Below are 23,883 nucleotides of genomic sequence, written 5' to 3' on the forward strand. Positions count from 1 at the left end.
AGCAGAAGCACATCTGAAATGTTGAGCGCTGCAACATGAGCAGACTCTGGAGCTGTTGGTGAGAAGGGATTGTTCTAGAGCAGCGGTGGGCAAACTTTTTGTCCTGAGGGCCACATTGGGGTTCCAAAATTGTATGGAGGGCTGGGTAGGGAAGGCTGTGCCTCTCCAAATAGCCTGGACCCCGCTCCCATCTGCCCCCTGACTGCCCCCTGCCAGAACCCCATCCCCTATCCAACCCCCCCACTCCTTGTCCCCTGACTGGCCCGACCCTTATCCACCCCCCCACCCCCTGACAGGCCCCGTGGGACTCCCACGCCTATCCAACCCCCTAACTCCCACCCCATCTAACTGCCCCCTGCTCCCTGTCCCCTGACTGCCCCCTGGGACCCTCTGCCCCTTATCCAACCCCCCCGCTCCCCACCCCCTTACCATGCCACTCAGAGCAGCAGGACTGGCAGCCGCGCCATCTGGCCAGAGCCAGCCACGCCGCTGCACTGCCTGGCAGGAGCTCGCAGCCCCGCCACCCAGAGCACTGGCGGCATGGTGAGCTGAGGCTGGGAGGCGGAGGGACAGCAGGGAAAGGGCCGGAGGCTAGTCTCCCTGGCTGGGAGCTCAAGGGTTGGGCAGGACGGTGCCCACAGGCCGTAGTTTGCCCACCTCTGTTCTAGAGGTTACAGCACAGGTATGATGAGGCTTGGATTCTATTCCTAGTTCTGCTACTGACTCACTGACACTAGGCACATACTTAACCTCAAATGTCAGTTTCCCTGTTAATAAAAAGGGGTAATAGTGAAGTGCACTCAGGTGAAAAGTGCTATAGGAATGCTAAGCAGTAGTATTAATGTATGATTTGACTGGTGTTTATGCAAATTTAGAAGTATTTTTGACAATTTGTCCTAAATTAGACAAACATTTAAAAAAATTAAATTATCCTAAAAGAATCAAACTTTGAAAATAGTCATAGGTATAAAAGAATCAATTGTTATGGAAAGTTGAATAAATAGGCAATAGGAAATTGTTAAATTAACTGCTGCTTTTACAGATCCAGACTAACGCGGCTACCCCTCTGATACTTAAATTAACAAAAAAGCCCTAGATCACATTAACCAGTTAATAGTAATGCCACTTAATCTTATAAAAGGAACTAACAATGGCTCGATAGACAGCTGTTGAGGACAGTTTGTATGTGTGTATATGTACATATATATATGAGTCTAGAAGTACATGTGTGTGTATGGGTGTGTGTGGATATATATATATATTACACACACACTAACCCTTTTAAAACATGTGCTGATTTTTTCGCTGATCAGTTTGAGACAGATCATGGTCCAGCTGCAAATGGGAGGAAGGGCCCCCGCATGTCCCTACACCAGCTATGCACATTGTGAGTAGTAGCATCTAGGAATAAGTAGCTTCAGTAGAGAGCTGCTGTATCCCCTCTTGTGCTTGTGAGCAGAGCCCAGGCTCTCCCTCCCTCCCTCCCTCCCGTCCCACACACACATAAATGTACATTGCAGACATTGGGGGAAATAATCTGTATCATATATAAGCCTAGTGCAGGGTATAGCTTCTTCCCTCAATCCAGAGCAAGGGGAAATCTGAAGGCAGATTGGGCTCCCTTGCTTGTGGCGAATCCACAGTCTAGCACTTTATTTGTGTGTTGTATGCCTTTCCCTACCCTTCGTCTTTTTAGATGTTGGGTGTTTGGGGAAGGGACTGGGTTTCTACAGTGTACAGTTGTAGAGCTCCTAGGATATTTCGCATGCTATTGTGATATAAATGATAATGAGAGCTGGTTAATATGTATTTATAAAGATTGGCTCCACTGTCTATTACCCAACCTGACAGCTCAAAACTCCATTTGACTTCAAAAGCAGCAGGAGCAAACAAAAGCATTTTAAATCTTGTTGCAACAGTTTGTCATCCCATAACTAATGAAAGCAGTAAGAGTCTTCAGTCTCCCAAAATGAAAAGTTTCCAAATATCAGTATTTATAGGCTTTTAAAAGAAACTATGAACCACGGCACTCTTTGCCCAGTTCAACTGAGTTTTAAATAACAGATTTGTCAGCCAGAGTTGTAAAAGTGACCAAGATTATAGATCTCAGAGGAGATCAAATGAAGTCCAGTAGGTTCAGATGTCTTAAAATATAATTATGAGTCAAGATAATAAAAGCAACAAAACATAAATAATTGGAGGTAGAGTGTTACAAGAATTATTATTCTACCTTTGCCCTTTATTAAATGCCACATTGTGACAGCTCTTTAATCTCCAGCTTCCCATTACGCAGAGCTGAACAGTCCAGCTTCAGCACCAAGCTCAGAGAAACAGAGCCCCATGGCACAGCAACACAGCCCGATGGCTCAGCAGAGTCCAGTAGCACAGCAGAGCCCTGTAGCACACCACAGTCCCGTAGCACAGCCACCACCTCCACAACCTCTGCAGTTACAAGGGCATGAAAACAGGTAAGAGCAGCTGCTCCACATTCTGCTTCCTTTAGGTACAGTGTGAGACCTGATTCAATCGAGCTTCTCTCTGTTTCTAACTACTGTGACCTATCATGTTACCTGTTACATTTGAGTGGCAACATTTATAAAATATAAATTGTGTGTTAAATTAAACTGAAAAGTGTCGTTCACCTACGTGTGTGAGAGACGTCGGTCTACACAAGGATCAAAACTTTCCCGAAACATGGAGCGCTATGTTAAAACTTCAGATTCTCAGAACTATTTACTGGTGTGATATTTTTTTGCCAGAGATCTAAAGCATATTCTAGTATCTCTTGCTCATAACTTCATTGTTAATAAACTTCATTTTTATGTTCCTGACATTTACGAAACACATTTATATCTAGTATGCTCTTGGTGAAAGGGCCTTCTTTTTAACTCTCACACCTGCCTCCATGTCTTCTGCATCATAAAGCACTGTTGTCAATACAATATTTTTCAGTTCAACAACAGATTTTATCTACAGCAAACTGATTTTCCCCAGCTGATTTCTCTAGTTTAGCTCTCAATACATGTATGATTTTTTGTGTATACGACCTAGTTTGAATGAAATGATACAGTATATTACTTAGTGGGCTAGGAGGGAATCTAGAGTGTTGTGACCAGCTACATTAAGATCAGAATGTATTTGAAATAGATTTAGGTTGTGGAATAATACAATAGTTCTTACATTATGTGATTTTCTGTCAACATTATTTTGTCATTGGATTAATTTTTTGGCTTGTCAAATAAAACTGATTATACTGTCAGTCTTTATGCTAAACTTGACCGAGTAATGTACCTCAGCCAGACCATGACCCATAAACAATAAATGCCAGTGCCAGAGTTTCTGCATTTTATTGTAGATGAGGTGCTATGCCCTGTAAGTCACCTATGCTTAATACACAAATCATATTTGTAGGGCTGTCAAATAATTTTAAAAAATAATTGCAATTAATCACGAGATTTAAAAAAATGTGATTAATGTCAGTTTTAATTGCACTGTTAATAATAGAATACCATTTATTTAAAGATTTTTAGATGTTCTCTACATTTTCAAATATATTGATTTCAGTTACAGCACAGAATACAAAGTGTACAGTGCTCACTTTATATTATTATTTTTATTACAAATATAAATAGTATTTTTCAATTCACCTCATACAAGTACTGTAATGCAATCTCTTTATTGTGAAAGTGCAATTTACAAATGTAGATTTTTTTTTAACTTAACTGCACTGAAAAATAAATTAATGTAAAACTTTAGCGCCTACAAGTCCACTCAGTCCTACTTCCATACTGATGACAGAAGCATGAAATCATGTCCTCTGGAATGGTGGTCAAAGCATGAAGGGGCATACAAATGTTTAGCATACTTGGCACGTAAATACCTTGCAATGCCGGCTACAAAAGTGCCATGCGAACACCTGTTCTCACTTTCAGGTGACATTGTAAATAAGAAGTGGGCAGCATTATCTCCTGTAAATATAAACAAACTTGTTTTTCTTAATGATTGGCTGAACTAGTAGGACTCAGTGGACTTGTAGGCGCTAAAGTTTTACATTGTTTTGTTTATGAGCAAAGTTATGTAACAAAAAAAATCTACATTTGTAAGTTGCACTTTCACTAAAGAGATTGTACTATAGGTCTTGTATGAGGTAAATTGAAAAATACTATTTCTTTTATTTATCTTTTTTACAGTACAAATATTTGTAATAAAAAATAATAATATAAAGTGAGCCCTGTACACTTTGTATTCTGTGTTGTAATTGAAATCAATATATTTGAAAATATAGAAAAACAGTAAAAAATATTTATAATAAATTTAAATTTGTATTCTATTATTGTTTAACAGTGTGATTAAAACTACAATTAATCACGATCAATTTTTTTAATCTAGTTAATTTGTTTTGAGTTAATCACTTGAGTTAACTGTGATTAATTGACAGCCCTAATATTTACTTATCCAAAATGCCTTTCTCCTCCATTTCTACTGGTATCACCATATAGATATTACTTGGGAGTGGGGATGGGTTTTAAATTCCGGTCCCGAGTCATCTCCCACACAGCAAGGACACTGGGTCTCCCTCAGCCAGGGAGTCTTTCCTCTCTCTTATCCACACAGTGCATGAGATGGTGCTGCCAAGAGTTGAGTTCTCAGCAGTACTCTGTGCTCCACCACACAGGAACAGACACCCCATGTGCCAGATCGCTAGAGCACTCTGTGAATTTTGGCCCTTATACCCCTACATTCAGTGGCATTGCAACCATGCAGCTGGAGTGGTGCTCCATACCGTACTGTTTGAGCAATCTGCCAGTCCTGCAAAAACCTGGAGTAAGCAGCGATTGCACCCACCAGTCACACACTGACTTATACAGTTTTTCAAGTTCCTTTTCCTTACATTTCATTAGACACTTGCCTGACAGCGCCAGCTCCAGAAAGATACATGCTTCTGCTAAAGTAACTGTAGAACCTCAATCCTAAAAATGCTTTTCAAGCCCCATCAGAAGTCCCATTGACCAGCACAATGCTCGGTAATAAATGTTTGCAGGATTGGGACCTTAGTTTGTGACATATAAATTATATTAATTTTTTTAAGTTCTTAAAGGATGATCTGGCCCCTATGTTACTGAATGTCCAGTAAGGTATATGCATTAACACACCTATTTACATATTCAACAAAAAATATTATTGTTATAACTTGTGTATAGCATAGCATCATCTTCTGGGATACTGATTTGCCAGTATGTTGTGAACTTGTGTTAAGTTGTCCAGTGTTCCAGAAATAATTCTGTTATTATTAGCTGACATTGGGTAGTATTTTACCCATTTTTAATATGTTACAATTTGTTTATATAGTCATTCACCAGAAAAAAAGATGTTGTTCTGTATCAGTCAGTCAAAATCCTAAGTCATATTTAATATTTTTAAATTACAAGCAATAAATTTACTTTTCTTATATTAAACAGACTCAATATTACAATAAGCCTAGATTCTCTATATCCTTGTTACATGGAATCAATATACTAAAGAAGTAAAGAAGATAAGAAGCTTTGATATAAAAAAGCAGGCCCCATTATGAATACTTTGTACAAGTTTTAATAGTATATGTGTCAGGTCTATGTTTGCAACCTCTGTGAAAATAATTCAAGTTTCGAATCATTTTCCCTCTTACCTCTCTTTGTCTGGTTGGAACTATAGCTAGGAATGGCTAGTTTACAGAAATGTACTGTAGCAATAAAGTGTCTATGTGGTAGCCTAAGACAAAGCCATCTAACACATTATGCAAGTTATTTCCAGGGAAAAATGAACAAAGACAGGAAACAATGCTCAGATTAATTCCACATGTTCAGTGCATTCATTTGCATAACTACCCATTTTCCTTGAAAACCCAGTACAGATTCCCCTTTCATGGTGTGAGTGTTATTACTAGGTACACTGAAACTTTATTAGAGCAGAGTCTGAAATACAAAAAAGATTGTTAGCATCTTCTTTCAACTAGTTAGCAATTAAAACAAGATGTATATATTATTAAATTCTTGTGAAAGTTACTAGTGACCCCCCTTAACAACTAGCAGGCGGCCAGTAGCGGGAAGCAGAAGCCTCACGTAACACAGTGACCTGAACTTTTTAACTATCTTTTCTCTTCTGCCTCAAAGCAGAGAAATCTTGCTCCAAGTCAGTTTGCACTGACCAGATAACGGTTTCACGGGGTCTGGCAACCACCAATGAAGTGTTAACACAGCATGGTCTTTGCCTGAAAGTGTATAAAAAGCTTGTGAAACTTGTGTGCAGCAGAGTTCTTTGTACCTGAGTACAGAATTCTCCTTTTTTCTGCAGAATAAAGCAATCTTTCCCTATCCCTGTCAGGCTGTTATTGGCTCTCAGCTAGACGGACCCGATATTTCGGTAACATTCTTATTAACCAAATTCTGTTGCCTTCATTCATAAATGTGCATCATATGCTAGATCTGTATTTAAACCCTAGAATGGCTTACTAGGAATTGCTACCATAAGATCTTGCAGTGAATCAGAGCACTTAGTGTACACTATATCAATGGATACTATATCAATGATTTCTTTCTATTAGCCAGATAATGGCTGGTACAAAGAAAATGTCCGTTTCTGAATTTGAGAGTTCACCAAAAAAAAAAATAGCTTTTACATTAGTAAAATATAGAGGCTGTAAACCTTTGAATCTCTTCAATATTTTAAATCCTTATTTAGTCTGCTGCACTCTAAGTTCTGGAAAAGCAATAAACAAATTCAGTCTTTTGCTTTGTATTATTTTTTCTTCTGTGAAATTTGGTCTTTGGGTTAGACAAGGTACATGGGAGTCAGGACTCCTGGGTTCTGTCAATGCCATTTAGGGCCCGATCCTGCTCCCACTGAGGTCTATGGGGAAATTAGACTGTACTGCCTTGGACAAGTCACTTAGGGCCAAATTTTCAAAAGTAATCTCTAATTTAATATACCTCAATTTTTGCCTTGGAAAGCTCATCTCAAATGCACCATCTGCCTCTCAGTGAAGCCCAGTTTGACACAATTTTACAGCTGTTCAGTTGCTTTTTATCTCTCAGTATTGCATTTAATGCCTTTCTGCAAATTCTTTTAGCATTGTGCAGATTTCTGAAATTTTAAAGAACTAAAATAATCATTCTAACTTACTCAGTTATAGGTCAGAAGTAAAAGCAAGACAGGATGTGAAACCTGACATCCGACAACCCCCATTTACTGACTACCGGCAGCCTTCAGCGGACTATAGACAGCCTCCGTTAGACTACAGGCATCCTCCAGTAGTGGATTACCAGCAGCCACCACCTCTGGACTACAGGCAGCCACCTTTAATAGATTACAGACAACATTCTCCTGACACCAGGCAATATCCTCTGTCAGATTATAGGCAGCCCCAGGTACAAAGTGAAATAATCACAGCTCTGAAAGCAGGGTCTTTAAATTGACCTGAACATTTGTATTCTGATTTCTATTTTTTTGCAGAAGAAATTAATTCCAACTTCATTAATGCTTGTAAAGTGCTGTTATTTTTACACTAAAATAACACTATTTAGAATACTGTTGTTACAGCTGCAGGTAGACTATTTTTTATATTTGGGGGAGTTCAAATAATGATGAGAAAATGCATTTTCCAGAACATTATTCGTCTCAAACCACTGTATACCAGCAACATAAATAGTCTTTTACCATGGGCTGTGCTTTAAAGGCACAATCCAGCCCTAAATCAATAAACTCTGACTGTATCCAGTTCAGCTGGAACTTCTACATAAATGATCATCTTTCTGCCACTGTAGAAGACATACCTTATTTATAATCAGAAAAATTACTAATATCTCTATGTCTTTGTGTCTGAAAAGGAAGCTTCTCCTTTTTCAGAAGATCAATCTTGAGTGTGTTTTGAATTGATGTGAAATAATCTATGCCAGCAGAAACAATCTATACACAAATTAGCCAGATGTCTCTTTTTACACAGAGCCCAGTCTTGCAATGCTTATTCCCAGAAGTAAGCCTTATGTTAGTAGTTTATTGATTTGAATGGGAATGTTCTCATGAGTGGTGTTTACTAATGGGTGTGAGGATTGAAGGATCTGGTGCAAATTTGGGTTAAAAAAATCTCCCCCTTGCCTTGCATAAGGGGGGAAAAAGCAGATGTCAGAAAGTTTGTCAAATCAAGAGGCACATGGTCTATGTTTCCAGAAGTCCTCAGTGAACACCACATTCCTAGGTCAACCCTCTATAGAGTTCACTTCTAGGGCCATATTTTCAAAGCAGGCACACATGCTGTCTCCATGTAAATATCTGTTGCCTATGTAAAAATATATTTTTCAAATGACTTATTTGTACAAGAATATTGGGTAATTCCACATTTAAACGTATGTTCAAAGGGTTTGGTTGTGTTTTTTTCCTTAATGTGCACAAAACCATTCACATAGTTAATTTGTTTTTACTCTCTATGTCTATACAGGATTTTGATTATTTCACTGTTGACATGGAGAAGGGAGCCAAAGGATTTGGATTTAGTATTCGAGGAGGAAGGGAATACAAAATGGATTTGTATGTGCTGAGATTAGCAGAAGATGGGCCAGCGATAAGAAATGGAAGGATGAGGGTGAGTAATTTAACTCTTTTGAAACAGCTCCATAACATACATTCTAAGGAATATATTTTTTTTTCCAGAGGATTTTGCGCACTGCAGGTAAGAAACAGTTATATTTTGTGACAAGATCAGATAGAACTCCTATAATACTTGTCCAGCAAAGGACAAACACTTTCATATTGTTAAATGGCCTAACAAGAACTGAATCAATTACATTAAATAGGCAGTGGGTCTAGGTAATTTATTTGTGGATTGGATATGTCATTTTTGATTGCTTTGTTTTGCATTTTTCTCCATATTCTTTCATTCAGATCTAGACATCTTAGAAACTCCAAGGAATGAAGAGTTTGTTGCTTTCTTAATAAAAATAATAGCAGGGTGATTATTTATTTCTGTAGTCCAAATACAAAGACAAGGTGATCTAGTGTACTGGACAATGGATTGGGTATCAAAAGACCTGGGTTTTAATCCTGGCTCTTCTACTGTGCGCTTATGACCTTGAGGAAGTCATTTCATTTCTGTCTCACCCCGCATTGTTTCATCCACTTAAATTCTAATATATTTTTGTCAAGAACTAACTTTCACTATTTGTTTGTATAGCACCTAGTACAATGGAGCTCCAAACTCAGTTGGAGCTTCTAGGTGTTGTTATAATATAAATAATAATAATAACCACATCAGTGCACCGAGTGTAACAAAACTGCAAAGTTAATTTAGGAAATTCCACATTACTTTTAAAAATGTGTGATATATAATAAAAATAAGTGGATCAAGATATGTGCTTTTGGTCTGTGAAGAATTTATCTGAAGAGTAGGTATAAATTCATCTACACTTGCATGTTAATACATAACAATTCACTGAGTGCACAAAAGAGCATGAGAAATGCAACCATGACAATACAGTTAGACCAAGAATCAGCACACAAACTTTTCCTTCAAATATCTAACAAATGCCGCCTTGTTGCTCCAATATTTAATCATAAAGATGGGAAATGGAAAAATAGTGCTATACTAGAAAGAGAATGGATTGTTGTAATGTTGCAGTTCTGAATGAAATTCTGCCCTCACTTGCATCCCATGCAACCGCAACAAGTCTAACTTTCTGTCTTTAAAGAGTACTGGGGTCTGACCATGTTAATACAAAATTAAAGGTGAAAAATTTCATCACACAAGTCAGGATTTTCAGAAATTTTGTTATGGTCCATGTGTCACTGCTAACTAGCACACTTTGCATGTACAGTTTGTAAGACTCAATTTGGTCCTGGAGTACGCATAGGCCACAAAGCCCCAGGCATTGTGAGCTTGCCTGAAGAGGAGCTATGGAAGCACAGGGCACCCAACAACTCCCCTTCCACTAGGAACTTAGAGACAGCCAGCACTGCCCAATCAATGAGAACCACTGACTAACTATATATAGCGTATATAATGTAGGTGTGAGTTAACATTGACTTTGGAATCAGATTTTATTTTTTTTACTTGTGTTTTCATTTGTTCCTTTATTGCTGTATTATCATCATTTATTGTACTTAATAAAAAGTCATAACCAGGATATATGTTATTAGCCAGGGTGTAACTAATGGTGAGGAAAGCAGTAGAGCTCTTCCTTTACAGTCAACGCTGGTTAGGGCATATGACCGAGATTACAGAACCATGAAGGATGGTGCCTTTAGAGAAGTATCATTGCAGGTAATTTCCTATATTTAGCCACAGATCTGACCAGTAAAATTATATGCATCATTTGAATAGAATAATATCACGAGTATAAAATAGACCTTATAGTCACTGAGTGAATACTACTATATCCATTTTAAACAAGTAAGGACAGTAAGCAAGTTCATGGCTCTTTTCAGTCTCATTTGGAAATATTTTATAATGTTCCATGAAAAATACTAATTTCTTTTCTAAAATAAATTTTAAAACTTGTCGAATTTATATAGTTGTTATACAAAGCCAACTGTCACGGTTACCAGGCAGGCCATGCCTTAGACCCCTTTTTGTCCTTTGCAAGTGCACTCCTTTGGGGACCTCTCTGGGTGGAACCATGCTAGACCAGATCTCTGGGCTGCACTCCACCACCACCACCCTCTGCTTACCAACCATATTAACCCAGCAGGCTCAACTGGGCCTTTTACCTCTGGGGACCAGTGACCAGCTGATTAAAGTGACTCAAAAACAGCTTCTTCAAAACAAAGTAACATTTATTTGCCAAAAGGGAACATAGCATCTAGGAAAATGGGTTTAAACAAGAAAGAGTCCTATAGAGAGGCAAGGGGGGTGAGGTAATGTCTTGAATTGGACCAACTTCTGTTGGTGAGAGAACCAAGCTTTTGAGCTTACACAGAGCTCTTCCTCAGGAAGCTCAAAAGCTTGTCTCTCTCACCAACAGAAGTTTGTCCAATAAAAGATATTACCTCTCCCACCTTGTCTCTCTAATATCCTGAGAACAGCACAGCTACAACACTGCATACAAAGGGTCCCATACATACATATCCTTACCTAAGCTTAACCTCTCTATTCAGAGCTTAACTAAGGACAATTTATTCCCATCTCTGGGTTTCGGGAGTCAGCCTCTTTGCTGCAGGACCCGTGTCTCTCTATCTGCCAGCGACTTATCTCTAGTTGCTGCTATTGACAGCCCACTTAGTGCCCACTTCTTCCCTATGCCAGCATCTTTTGGTCCTAGGCTTTCAGTCTTGAGAAGAGTAAACCATGCCAGCCTGCTGGAAGCCAGGCAGGGGCATTTACCCATTAATAGCTCCCAGCATCGTTCCCTTAAATAGCTTTATCTGTCAGAGTTTCATTTCTCTCTTTGCTTCTCCTTTAACAGCCCCCTTGAGTTTAACTCCACGCAGTAAGGCAGGATAATAGCAAAAATAAATTGAGGTTCAAACAATACTTTTAAAAAATAATATACATAACCGTGTCATTCGCCACACGAACCAAGTCAAGAAAGGAGAAGTTAAGGCTGGATATGCCATTCTGAAGAATATGTTAAGATACAATTGACCATGTTAGGGATTAAGGCCTGCTCTACACTTAAAAAATTTATCAGTATAACTGTGACATATAGGAGTGAGATTTTTATCATTATATTTATACTAGTAAAATTCCCAGGTATATGCAGTTATACTGGTATAACAGTGACTTACACTGGTAAAATTATTCCCCTTCCCATACAGGAATAGCTATGCAATATAAAGCACCTTTATACCAATAAAGATGTGTCCACACTAGTGGGGTTGTACCCCCTTTTAAGAGTACCAGTGTATTAAGAGTGATACAACTTCCTAGTGTAGGCAAGCTCAAAGTGCCATGTCTAATCCAAATTTGTGTTTTCTGCTCTTCATTGGCGACATCACATAACCTTAATGATGGGCAGATCTCAACAGATTTGCTGGTTCAACTTAGTTTGGATAAGTCCTGAATAATTTGGAAGTCTATCAGCATACATTCAAACTCGGAATCCTGAGGAGTAAGGGCTAAATAAGTCCAATGTATTAAAAGGTTAGAGGGGACCACAAGGGTTATCTAGTCTAACCCCCTGCCAAGATCAGGATTTGTTGTGTCTAAACCATCCAGGACAGATAACCATACATCCTCCTTATGAAAACTTCCAGTGAAGGAGCGTTCATGACCTCCCTAAGCAGTCTGTTCCATTGTCCTACTGTGCAGCCATATTGGCCTCCTGTAGCTCTTCTTATCTTTCTTCTGCATAGGAATAGTTTGATGTTGAGCCTCTAATACTGTATTACATCTTTGAGGAACTGCCAGCCTTCTTCAACTCTTTTTCTTCCTAATTGGTCTTTCCATGGGACCTTACCTACTATTTCTCTGAGCTGGTTTAAATCTGAAGTCCAATGTCCTTGTTTTGCTGTTTTCATGTCTTCCTTTCCTTGCGATCTTGAATTCTATCACGTCATGATCACTTCCTCCCAAGTTCCCAACCACATTAACATTCACAACTAATTCATCCCTTTTGGTCAACACCAATTCCAAAATGGATAACTCCCCTAATGGTTTCCAAAACTTTTTGAATTAGAAAGTTGTCCCTTCTACATGCTAAGAACTTTCATGACATAATATGTTTTTCTGTAATAGTCTTCCAAAAGCTATCAGGGAAGTGAAAATCCTCCATTAATACTAGCTCATGTGTATTAGCTAATCTTGTTACCTGCTTGTAGAATGCCTCATCCACTTCTTTGTTTTGATTTGGTGGCTATAACAGACCCCCATCCATAACATCACTACTATTCTTTTCCTTTTTTTAGCCTCACCAATAGGTCTCTGCTTACTTCCTCTTGGACCAAGTGTATACATTCTTGATGTACAGCACAATGCCTCCTCTTTTTTAGTCATACCTGTCCTTCTGGAACAAGTTATATCCCTCAGTGCTGGTACTACAGTCATGGGAGTTGTCCTACCAAGTCTCTGCAATGCAAATTGTCATAACTTTCTTCATAGACCATGACTTCCAGTTCTTCCTGCTTGTTCCCCATATTCCCTGCATTGGTATGCAGGCATCAAAGATGTTTTGCAGACTGCCCTGTTACTTTACTTCTTGCCTCTTTAATGCATTTGTGATTTCTGGTCCTTTCTCAAGAATTTAGCCCCTTCCCCTTGACTTCCTTACTTGAGGCTAGATGCACATTGGCCAGATTTTTGTCACCATGCCCCATGAGATCTAGTTTAAAGCTCTCCTTATCAGATTAGCCATATGATGTACAAAGATGATCTTCCCAGTATTTGATAGATGGAGCCCATCCCAGCACAGTAATCCTCTTTCCTGGAATATTATATCTGCAGAATTCAAAATCTTAGAAACAAAATCTAAGAAATTAGGGAAATCAATCTAAATCAAGAACGTGGGTGTAACCATCTTCTCCAAAGGGTAATAAACACAAAGGATAGCTTACTACGGAATATAATTGAAGCAAAAATTTAAATTAATTACAGATGCCTAGATTTTGAGAGAGGGGACAATAGAAAAGAATGGAGACAAGATAGTAAGGGGAGACTCAAAAATAAACCAAAACAAAGGGAGGCATATGATGCGTCTTTGAATTATAAACAGAAGTAATTTTAACTATACAAAATTAAATGTACTTTCCAACAGCACTAGCAGTACCCATCAACCCATAAATCATTGGAGGGAAAATGGTGATCCACTGGGGTTGCATTTTAACTGCAGTCTTAGATGATATAGACTCATCTTTTTTATAGTCAGATAGATGCTGATTCTGAGGTTCCTAAACCTCCCTAACAGCTGCACTACAATATTTAATGTTCTGGATGATGAAGATGACAAGGAGACTTGCCCTGTCAGCTTGCTCCTATTTCTGCCAATCCTGCGAAAGTCAGGCCCAACCCCTGTCCCCATAGGATGTGGACTCCATGCATGTAAAGGGGAAAGGCAAGGGACATGTGAGCAGGAGATGGATACTCTCTGCTATCATCTGCCTGCAGATATGCAGGGATTTTCTGGTGGAAAATATTTCTGACCCAGACAACAATATTTCAAGCAAGTTATCCCTTCATGTTCAGAATAGCCTTTACTTTAGATGTCATGTTTCTTGAGTAGCTGCTGGGGAAGCTGCTGGGAGCTCAGCTGTGCTGTCATGAGCAAGTTTGAGGCAAGTGAACTGTGTAGTGAACCCAACCTCCACACTATTCAGCAATTATCCTATGGGTGGGTCTCATCCCCTGCTCACTCAGAATGCAAGTGCAGAAAAAAAAACATAAATAGGAACCATAGGACAAAATCTTCACAAGGTGAACCTCCAGGAGCTTCCTCTCCCTGTGCAGCTATTTCCTGGGTAGGGGACAATTTGGCACTGTCTCTCTAAAATCAAAGCATGGAAAAGAGGTGTAGGAAATGACAAAAAGAACAGGAAAAACATTGTCAAAGTTGAGAGCTTGCAAAGTATGAAAAGTGCAACATGCTGCAGGACCTGGTGTGTTGGAGTCTATTCAGCAAATACATAAGAAAAGAAAACAGAGGGAAGAAGGTGAAAAAGCTCTACAAAAGTTAGGAAGATGTGAAAATCCTACACAGATGAGGTCAATGGCTGGGTCAATTGACTCAGTAGCAATAAATAAACTAAGAAAGCTGAGTGTACAAGGCAGATGGAACTGAAAGCATTAGCGATGAGATGTGAGACATTCACTTATGAAAGATACACTAAGAACACAGAAGAGATGAAACAATTTAAAGTACTGTCGGGAAGAGGGGGAAATAATGTAACTGAACTCAACAAGTGGCAAGATATCAAAGGCTCTGTGTAGTCTATGACGTATATTCAAGCTCAGGAACCTAACATTCTTTGTGCCCAGTCCTGCACCATGCTAGGTACTTTTGCAGCACTCAGCACTTTACAAGACTGAGAAACGCAGAACTGGTCAAAAATGGTGTTTATTTCCTTGAAGAAAATTTCAACTTTTTGGCAAAAAAAGTCTAAAACCGAAAACTGAAAATTTCAATTAAAAATTGATGCTATGGTGCCTTATGCCCCTATTCCCCTCTAGGGATCTGAATCCCAGACCAGGTTACATTTCCCAAGATGCAACCCAGTCTCCCCTCCTACAGTGCATTATGGGAGATGTAATCTGGCTGGGGAATACAACCCAGGTTGGAGAATGGAGGCATGAGGCATGCAAACTACAGCTCCCATGAGCACCTGTTCATCATTTCTGAATTGAAATGTTTGTGTTTTTGCAAAAATATTCATTTAATTGAAAGCTCAATTTTCTATTGAAAAAAAAAGTTTCAACAGAAATTTTTCAACCAGCCCTAGTAAATGCCTTTTTGCTTTCCACTTCCCTGCTACTGTTGTTTATAACAGCTGCTGTATTTGCTTAGACATACATTGAATTACCTGTGCCAAAGTCTATAAAACACAATAAATTTACTCCAGATTTACAGCAATGTAACTGAAAGCAGAATATGATGTCATGTATCTGACCCATTGCTTTGTAAATCCTTTTGACATACATTTAGTATGAAAGATACTATAGAACCCAAATTTTATAATATAAGCAAAAATTGTGTGAGGAGAGCAGCTGAAAGTTTGCCAGCATTCTTCAATGGCTGTGTTGCTACTATAAAAATATCTGAAATAGTAATTCTCCCCTCCCATTTTAGTAATTTCCCCTCCTCCCCCGTTTTCCTGAATGTCTGGATTTGATTTTGTATTACCTAAATCTGCAGTTTCATGGAAGTGCCTTAGTCTTTGTTACGGCAAGAATGTCCCTTATGCACAGCAATAGACTACGTGGCCTAGTGGATAGTGCAGTAGACTGGGACTCGGGAGACCTGGGTTTTATTCATGATGTTGCCACCAGCATCCTTGGGCAAGTCCCTTCACCGCTCAGTTTCCCATCTGTAAAATGGGGATAATACTTTCCTGCTTTGTATAGCACTTGGAGATGCTACATAAGAATTAGTTATTATTTGTTTCTGTCTGTGTTGCACTTGCTGTTATTTTTAATTCTGTATTATACTGTGCTACATGGCTTACATTATACCTTGATGTGCATCTTCTGTTTCTCTTTATAAATTACCCACATAGAAAGCAGTTTTTAATGATTTTCAGAAACATCATGACAAAGAAATACACAAACACAGCACATTCTTTAGTTGCTGCCATTATCTAATGATTTGCAATCTACCCTAGTGGTACAGACCAACATTTAGCTGCCCTTTCACTCCGAATTGTCAGTCCCCATGGGGCACTTTCATTCAAATGCCAAGTCCTTACTTCATCCATCACTATCCAGCCTTGCTTGTAGAGAGATTGGGGTGTGATTGATCAGAATTCTGGGAATTAAGCTGGGATATTCAAGCATATTAGCTGCATGCCAGCCCAGAGCATAGTGAGCCAGTATGCTATTTTAGTACAAATGGCAGTACCCAAGGAAGTTTGTATTGACACATAGACAAAAAAATCTGTATATACAGCAAAGAAATGTAAAATGAGTTTCTCTAGGATAGTAAATATATTTCAGCAGTATGAAGGCTTAATAAATCATGAGAGAATTAACCACAAGTGAGCCATAAGACAGCATCATTCTCAAAAGCCGAATACATTTTATAGCGATCAATTGTGGAAAAGTAAGGAGAAAAAATACTTCTTTCACAAATGTGATTAACTTCATTCTCTCAAAAATGTGTTCAGCTTCACTCATTACAAACATCTTTATAACTCTGTGGCTAATAACAAAATCCTTGTAACCAGATAATGAAAAGAATGTTGAGTTAATAATATCTGCTTAATATGGTTTAATGTACAATTTTACAAATAAAATGTCAGGCAGATACTGTACTTAAACCTGCATTTTTTAGGAGAATTATAAAGATTTCCTGCTCTGTGATGTGAATTAGCATAAACTTTAGGAAATTATGCATAACATGAAGAGTATTTTTTTAAAGTGCTCAGGAAAGATGCCAAATAGCAGGCCTGATGACTGAAGTCCTCTACCTGAGAACAGGTACAGCATGAGCAGCACCTCTGCAAAATTTCTCACACTGCCTCAACCCTGAGTTGGAGGGATAACCTATAAGAGTGACCAGAGGGTTCCGTCTCCATACGCATTCAGTGTTTGGCCTCTATGTAGTCTTTCTAACCATGGGTCCAATGATTATCTACTGGGAACTAGACTGAGGTGACTTGTCCATTGAAAACAGGATTGAGAACACCAGACAGTTATCAGAAAACTTTCATTTACTGAGGCTGTGTCTACACTAGCACTTTTGTTGGTATAACTTATGTCGCTCAGGGGTGTGAAAAAAACCACCCCTCTGAGTGACATAAGTTACACCGATAGAACTGCCCTGATGGACAGTGCTATGTCAGCAGGAGACACTCTCCCGCCAACATAGCTACCACTGCTGGTTGGAGGTGGTTTAATTATGTCAGTGGGAGAGCTCTCTCCCATCGGCATAAAGCAGCTACATGGGAGATGTTACAGTGGCGCCGCTGCATTGGTACAGCTCGGCTACTTTAAGGTATCTAATGTAGCCAGGGCCTAACAGTCTCTGCGGGTTTGGATACATGACATGGAGGTGAAAGGCTCTAGTACATCCTACTAACATTATATCATGTTACTCCGTTAAAATAATTTTAAAAGTGTGTCCATTAAGCAGTTAGAGAATGAACTAGCCTTTCAGCTTCGAAAGCCAATTCGGCTTAGTTTATGCGCAGCAGTGCAGTTTTGCCAGCAAAGTTGGCGAGCACACGTAGACCTTCAGCGTACCCTGAGCTGCCCTGGTCTTCTCCCAAGGCCCTTCAGCAGTACGAGCCCCATTTCCTAACCCCACCACCACTATCCGTGAACACCTCAGTCTTCCCAGACATTCACTCACTCATTCCTCCTTCCAATTTCCAGTTTCTCTTGACAAAATTCTCCTTGTCCTGACAACTGTCCCTCCCCCCCATACACCTCATTACGCTTCCAATTTTCCCCTCAGCTTTCCTTACCCCAAGCTTGTGTTCCCCAAACTCCCTTCCCCCAAGATTTTCCCTCCCCTTACACTAGCTTGTGGTCCTCAATAGCTCCCCTCCCCTGTACCTGAACCTCTGTGGAGGTTGAGGACAGAGTAAAAGCTGGAGCTGTTGCTGGGTAGGGGGCTAAGACTCCATTTCTTTTTTGCAGTTAGCTCAGATCCCTCCCTGCCCCATTGGACTCCCTCTTATCTGCGCATATGAACTTGTTGGGACCAAGCACAGAGCAGCTTCATGCCAGCCCAGGAGGTAGAGCAATGCCTAGTGCCCACTGTTGCAGCCTTTTCTCGGCCCACTTCGGTAGCTGATTGTCAGCAGAAGGAAGACGGAATTAGGGCTTCTCAAGGCAGCAGCCTCAGACACCCCACTTTGCTGCCTTCCTCTTTTCCTCCCTCCCAAGTGTCTGCTGAAAGGTGGAGCGGTGAGGACACACATGTTGTCATCCATTCCTCCCAAAAACGGACATTCATGCTTATGTGTGAAATTATTCTGAGGGTGTCAGTCCAGTCCACATCATAACTTACACTGTAACTGGGTACCTCTGATAACTTTGCTCAAATGTTTTTGATGCAACAACACCCTGCTGTGAGCAAGCTTGCAAAGCATCTGACTATTCCATGCCGACCTCCAGGCAGCAAAATAAGGGGGTTCTTGTCTACACTTACTGAAAAAGATCTATTCCAGCATAACTATTCTAGTAAATTTCCCAGTGTGGACAAGCCCTTAGTCTTTCAGTTTCATTGAGAAGAAATGTATGCAATAATAAATAATGTTAAAAACATGTTTCAATTGTAAAATATAATGCCTATATAAGTCGTGGCTGGTATTTTTCTGAAGATAATTAGTCTCTTTCAAGAGGTTTAATTATAAAATGCATTAATAAGATGGCAGACAATAATGCCCTCTGCAAAAAGTCATCAGGGGCTGCTTTTACAACTAGATTTCCCTATTTAACATAGATTGAAAGCCTGCACATGAAATTACAGTCAGTTTTGTGCAGCAGGGAAACTCTGCACCTCTTTAATGACACAGACATATTTATTCAAGAACTGCATAGTAGCTGAGGCAAGTTTAAGGTAGGCTGGTGTGAATAGTTTCAAAATATATAAAAACAAAAACATTCTTTTTTGCCACATAGCAGCTATATACATTGTCTCCTTTTGTTGAACATGTTTAAAATTCTGATTGTATGTGCTGGTTGGCATCTATTTGCAAGACAATTATTAATTACTTAAGTATAAAATAAGGATAGTTCAAAAAGTGTGTAACAAAAGTCACATGCTGGAGGCTCTTTATTCTAATGACTTAAGAAAGCTTCACATTTTTATTTCTAATTAACCTATCAATAGCGATGTCGCTTAAATACTCCTTAGGAATATTATCTTCTCATTATTGCCAGAAAACATGCTGCCCAATTTCATAGCTCAGTTGTTTTTATGCATGGATGGAGAATATGAATTAACTTGAACTGAAACAGCCTTTTTTTTTTTAGGGACAACTCTCCCCCGTGCACACTAGTTTCATAAGTACATTTAATAAATTAATATGCCAGGAAAAATGAATAATGTTTATTTTTATGCTTACACATTACAGGAATACAATACAGTAGCATTTTGATCATTAATTTAATCATGTCAGTAGATAAATTAGTGGATTCTGATAGGTATTTATCTCGACTAGTACTAAAAATTCTGCCAGAGCCACATTCTTTTAAAAAAGGAACATCACATAAAATTAATGCTTATGAAAGCTTCCAGATTCTTAGCCCTGGAGACTGCATTTCCACAGAATAAGTACAGCACAGGCAGCAGCCATGCAAGCTTCCCACAGTGACCTGCCAATGGGCGTCATCCTTAAACTGGTGGGAATATTCTGAGGGAGGGGAAAATAACTCATTCATGCCTTGTCCTTTTTGTTGAGACTGCCAAGAAGGTTACAAATCACTGTTAGTGCCAATTGCGGGGGTGGTTATTGTGCTGCAGTGCTTGCCTGCTGGGAACTGGAATGAGACCACTAACTCATTTCACATAGGCCATCAAACAGCCGTCAGATGGGCTGCTTTCATTATAACTCTGCATGCAGATCCCTTGTGAAGCTGTTCTTAAAGAAAAAAATTAACATAAAAGATTGGAAGCCACAATCTGTGGCTTTATGAGGCCAAAATATTGAATTCCAAGGGGTACATTCTCCAAACCCTGCATACTATCTGTGCCTTTGAAAACTGGGGATTGGGGCGCAAGTGCTTTTGCGAGCTGCCACACAAAAATGACACCAACACTACATGTTAGTACCAGATCTAATTCTCCAGGGATTTGAGGTTCGGTTCAGATAAGCATCCAGAAAGGTGGGGATGTTTATCTAAACCATTTAGGGACTATCCAGATCATTTTATCCCTGCCCCACTTAACACCACTCCTTTCTTCACAGGCCTCACATGACAAACACAGAAAATAACCTTTACTCCTGCAAGCCCTGTCTCTCCCACGGCCTTGAGAAGTCTTCTCACATGAGATTCCTCCCTCCATTCACATCTTCTGTGGGTACCAAACTGTCCCAACCCTCCTCCTGTGACTTCTTGATAGGGAGGGACCAGCCTGCAGCACTCCATTTCCCCCATGTAACATCAACTTCTGGGGGCAGCCAGCCAGCCCACTGCCTCCTTACCTCTGCAACAGGACAATACCAGGATCTTCCACTCCTGGCTACTGTCACTGCACACCAGTATGTTCACAGGCTGGGTTGGAGATGCCCAGGCTATACGAGGCTGGTGTATTAAACAAGCCATTCTCACAACATAATTTAATATGTGAACAAAGAAAGAATACCGTCTAGTGTAAAAGCACAGGGGCCCGGACAGGGCCGGTGCAAGGATGTTTCATGCCCTAGGCGAAACTTCCACCTTGCGCCCCCCCCCGCCCGCGCACCCGCCCTGAGGCTCCCCTCCCCCCACGGCAGCTCCTACCCTCCGCCCTGAGGTGCCCCCCCCTGCGGCAGCTCCCCACCCCCCACCTTCCACCCTGAGGCACCCCCCTTGCGGCAGCTCCCCACCCTGAAGCACCCCCCCACCCCAGCTCACCCCTGTCCCGCCTCCTCCCCGAGCACGCCATGGCCGCTTCCCTTCTCCCGCCTCCCAGAGTTGCGGCGCCAATCAGCCTGGGAAGCAGGAGAAGTGAAGCAGCCACGGCGTGCTCGGGGAGGAGGCGGAGCAGGGTGAGCTGGGGCGGGGAGCTCCCCTGCGTGCCACCACCCCCCTTACTTGCTGCAGGCGGCCCTCCCCACGCTCCCCTGCCCCAGCTCCCTCCACCTAAATGCCGGCAGCGACCAGGGCGGCCGAAGACCCGGCCGCCACAGTCACTACCGAAGAAAATGGCACCCCCCAAATGCCAGCGCCCTAGGCGACCGCCTAGGTCACCTAAATGGTTGCACCGGCCCTGGGCCCAGATCCACAAAGGGACTTAGCTCAAATTAAGATTGTAGCGTAGACATGCCCTGTGTTAGGTCGACTTCCAGCCACCACCCGGGGCAAGGCTTCTCCCCTCCAGCGGGGAGATCCACGCCTGGAGTCCGGTCAGCTGCCATGCTCCCAGCGGGGAGCCAAGAGCCTGGGAGAGGGTAGCTGGGCTCCTAGCCAGGAGCCGGGAGACTCGGTGCAGCCAGATTCCAGTGGGAAGCCTGGGAGGCAGCCCAGCTTTGAGTGGAGACCCAGAAGAGCCCTGAAATTGACAAGACAGATAACAGTCGATGTAAGGAACGCAATGTCTACATAGCCATTATGTTGCCCTAACTGCACTGACAAAAGCCCTATGCCTCTGGTGAGTGTGGAGTTATTATGTCGGTGTAGTAGGGCTCTTTTATCGGCGGGAGCAAGGCTGCAGCGTGCACACTGTCATAATTAGGTCAATGTAAGCTGCCTTACACCAACCTAACTGTGTAGTGCAGATCAGGTGTTAGGCATGGCAATGCTGATTGTCACAATGCCTAACTTGTAGGTGCCTAGAAAATCCAGCAGGCGTGCTAAGAGGCAGCCTACCCAATTGGGCCCCATAGGTGAAATGGACATTTTCTGGTTCATGGATCACTCTGGGGTTAGGCAGGAAATAGATGCCTGAGCGCCTTGAGTGAGACATCAGTGCACATACTCAGAGGCAGAAATTCTGACGGCTAGGGAACTTCTACTGCAAAAACTTAGGCACTGAGTGAGTTTAGGTGTTTTCAGGGTTAGTCGGCAGCCAAGCAGGAGTTTTGTGGCTCCAAGTGGAGGCTAAAACTTGGACATAGGCACCTAAGCATGGGAGTTAGGTGCTTAAATAACTTTGTGGATCTGGGCCAGAGTGACTAAATGTACAATGGCAATGTTGGTACATTAACCTATAAACCTTGTATACGTTTTTAAGACATCCAAGTGGAAAAGGGTTGCTCTGTAGCTTGAGGTCTCATGCAATAAGCAGGACAGGTGTATGCCTTCCTGAGAGACAGCTGAGTTTTGCAGAAATGCCACTTGACAATAACGGTCAGATTTTCAGACAGCTCCCATTCAGCCCCTAAATGAAGTGGCCTGATGTTCAAAGGCATTTCGCCTGCAGCACCTTCCTTTGCTCTCTAGGAACTGCTGGGTGATGAGCATGCTTTAAACACTGGCCACTTCATTTAGGTGCCTAAATGAGAACTGAGCTCTCTTGAAAATCTGGCCCAAGTGCCCCAACAGAGTTTTGTAGGGGGCCAATTTCCCCTTGAGATGTTAATTAGTTGGACTAGGATTTTGGCCCTTTTAAAACTTGTCATGTTGTTTACACATTTTTTTATATTTTAAAACAAGTTGAAAACTCCCTAGTGACTCAGCGATTTGCTGCCTACGTTGAAAGAAATATTTTAATCCATTAAATATATAAAAGGTTATTTTAATAGCAAGTTATTTTCTTCAATATGGCCAATGAGACCAAAACAAGGGCAACCGGGTGGCGGGTGGGGAATACGACATTAACTTAACCTTTTTCCCTATTAAAATGGATTAAAATCTCTGTCCACTCAGGAGTGCAGAGGAGTTGCTATGGGCTTTATAAGAAGGACTGTACTCTGAACCATAATTTTCCTGAGTGCCCACCTACAAAGGGTTTCAATCAAGGAGTTTCAAAAACACCTCCTCCATTGTATCTACACTGGCACTTCTCTGCTCAGTGCATGACATCATACAGTCTTCATAGTCTCTCTGTATTCCTCCCTACAATACATTTGGTACAGTCACTTTAAAATTAGCTACACATGACCAGCAGTCAAGTACCTCCCACTGTGAGAAGGTTCTCGATGCAGGTAAATGGAGTTCTGATCCTGTTGAGCTACAACAAAGCAGACAAGCTGTCCTAGCACTGATAAATACTATTGTTTAACCTACACAGCTGTTTTCCTAGTGATTCTTCCTGAGTCGCTGATCTTCAGCAACTGCATCTTGTTTATATTGCCACTGCTCCTTCCAATATCATCCTGTGTTGCATTTTAGAGTTTGGTTACAGGCAAAATGAATTGGTGGTTTCTTCAGCATAGCTGCAAAATATTAACGAAAGGGCTGATATGCTGCTAATAGCGTGCTCACCGACCTGTCGCTTGGCCACATTGCTGATATAACTGTCCCGCAAAATGAGGGAGAGGCTGTGTAATTGCATTGCATGAACTGCAACAGATTTGCTTTTATATACACTTTCTCTACCAATTTCTGCCATGCTGACCAGATCTGGCTGAAAGCAATCTCTCCCCTAATCATTGAGAAGATGTGAAGTCTCTGAGAAAGTC

The 23,883-nt window shown here is 40.9% G+C and overlaps 1 protein-coding gene across 5 annotated transcripts in view; it reads left to right on the forward strand.

Annotated features, from left to right (window-relative positions):
• The window catches only part of MAGI2 (membrane associated guanylate kinase, WW and PDZ domain containing 2), a 1,096,261-nt gene that overhangs the window by 1,042,492 nt on the left and 29,886 nt on the right, over positions 1-23,883 (forward strand). For 3 of the 5 annotated variants that reach the window (XM_045031437.1, XM_045031446.1, XM_045031453.1), the window contains 3 exons: positions 2,279-2,468; positions 7,163-7,403; positions 8,471-8,614. In XM_045031437.1, coding sequence (XP_044887372.1) covers positions 2,279-2,468; positions 7,163-7,403; positions 8,471-8,614 — 575 coding nt within the window. The remainder of the gene's footprint in view (positions 1-2,278; positions 2,469-7,162; positions 7,404-8,470; positions 8,615-23,883) is intronic. The other 2 variants (XM_045031468.1, XM_045031457.1) reach the window with 1 other exon arrangement.

This window comes from Mauremys mutica, chromosome 1 (assembly GCF_020497125.1).
Source record: "Mauremys mutica isolate MM-2020 ecotype Southern chromosome 1, ASM2049712v1, whole genome shotgun sequence".
Classification (NCBI taxonomy): Eukaryota; Metazoa; Chordata; order Testudines; family Geoemydidae; genus Mauremys; species Mauremys mutica.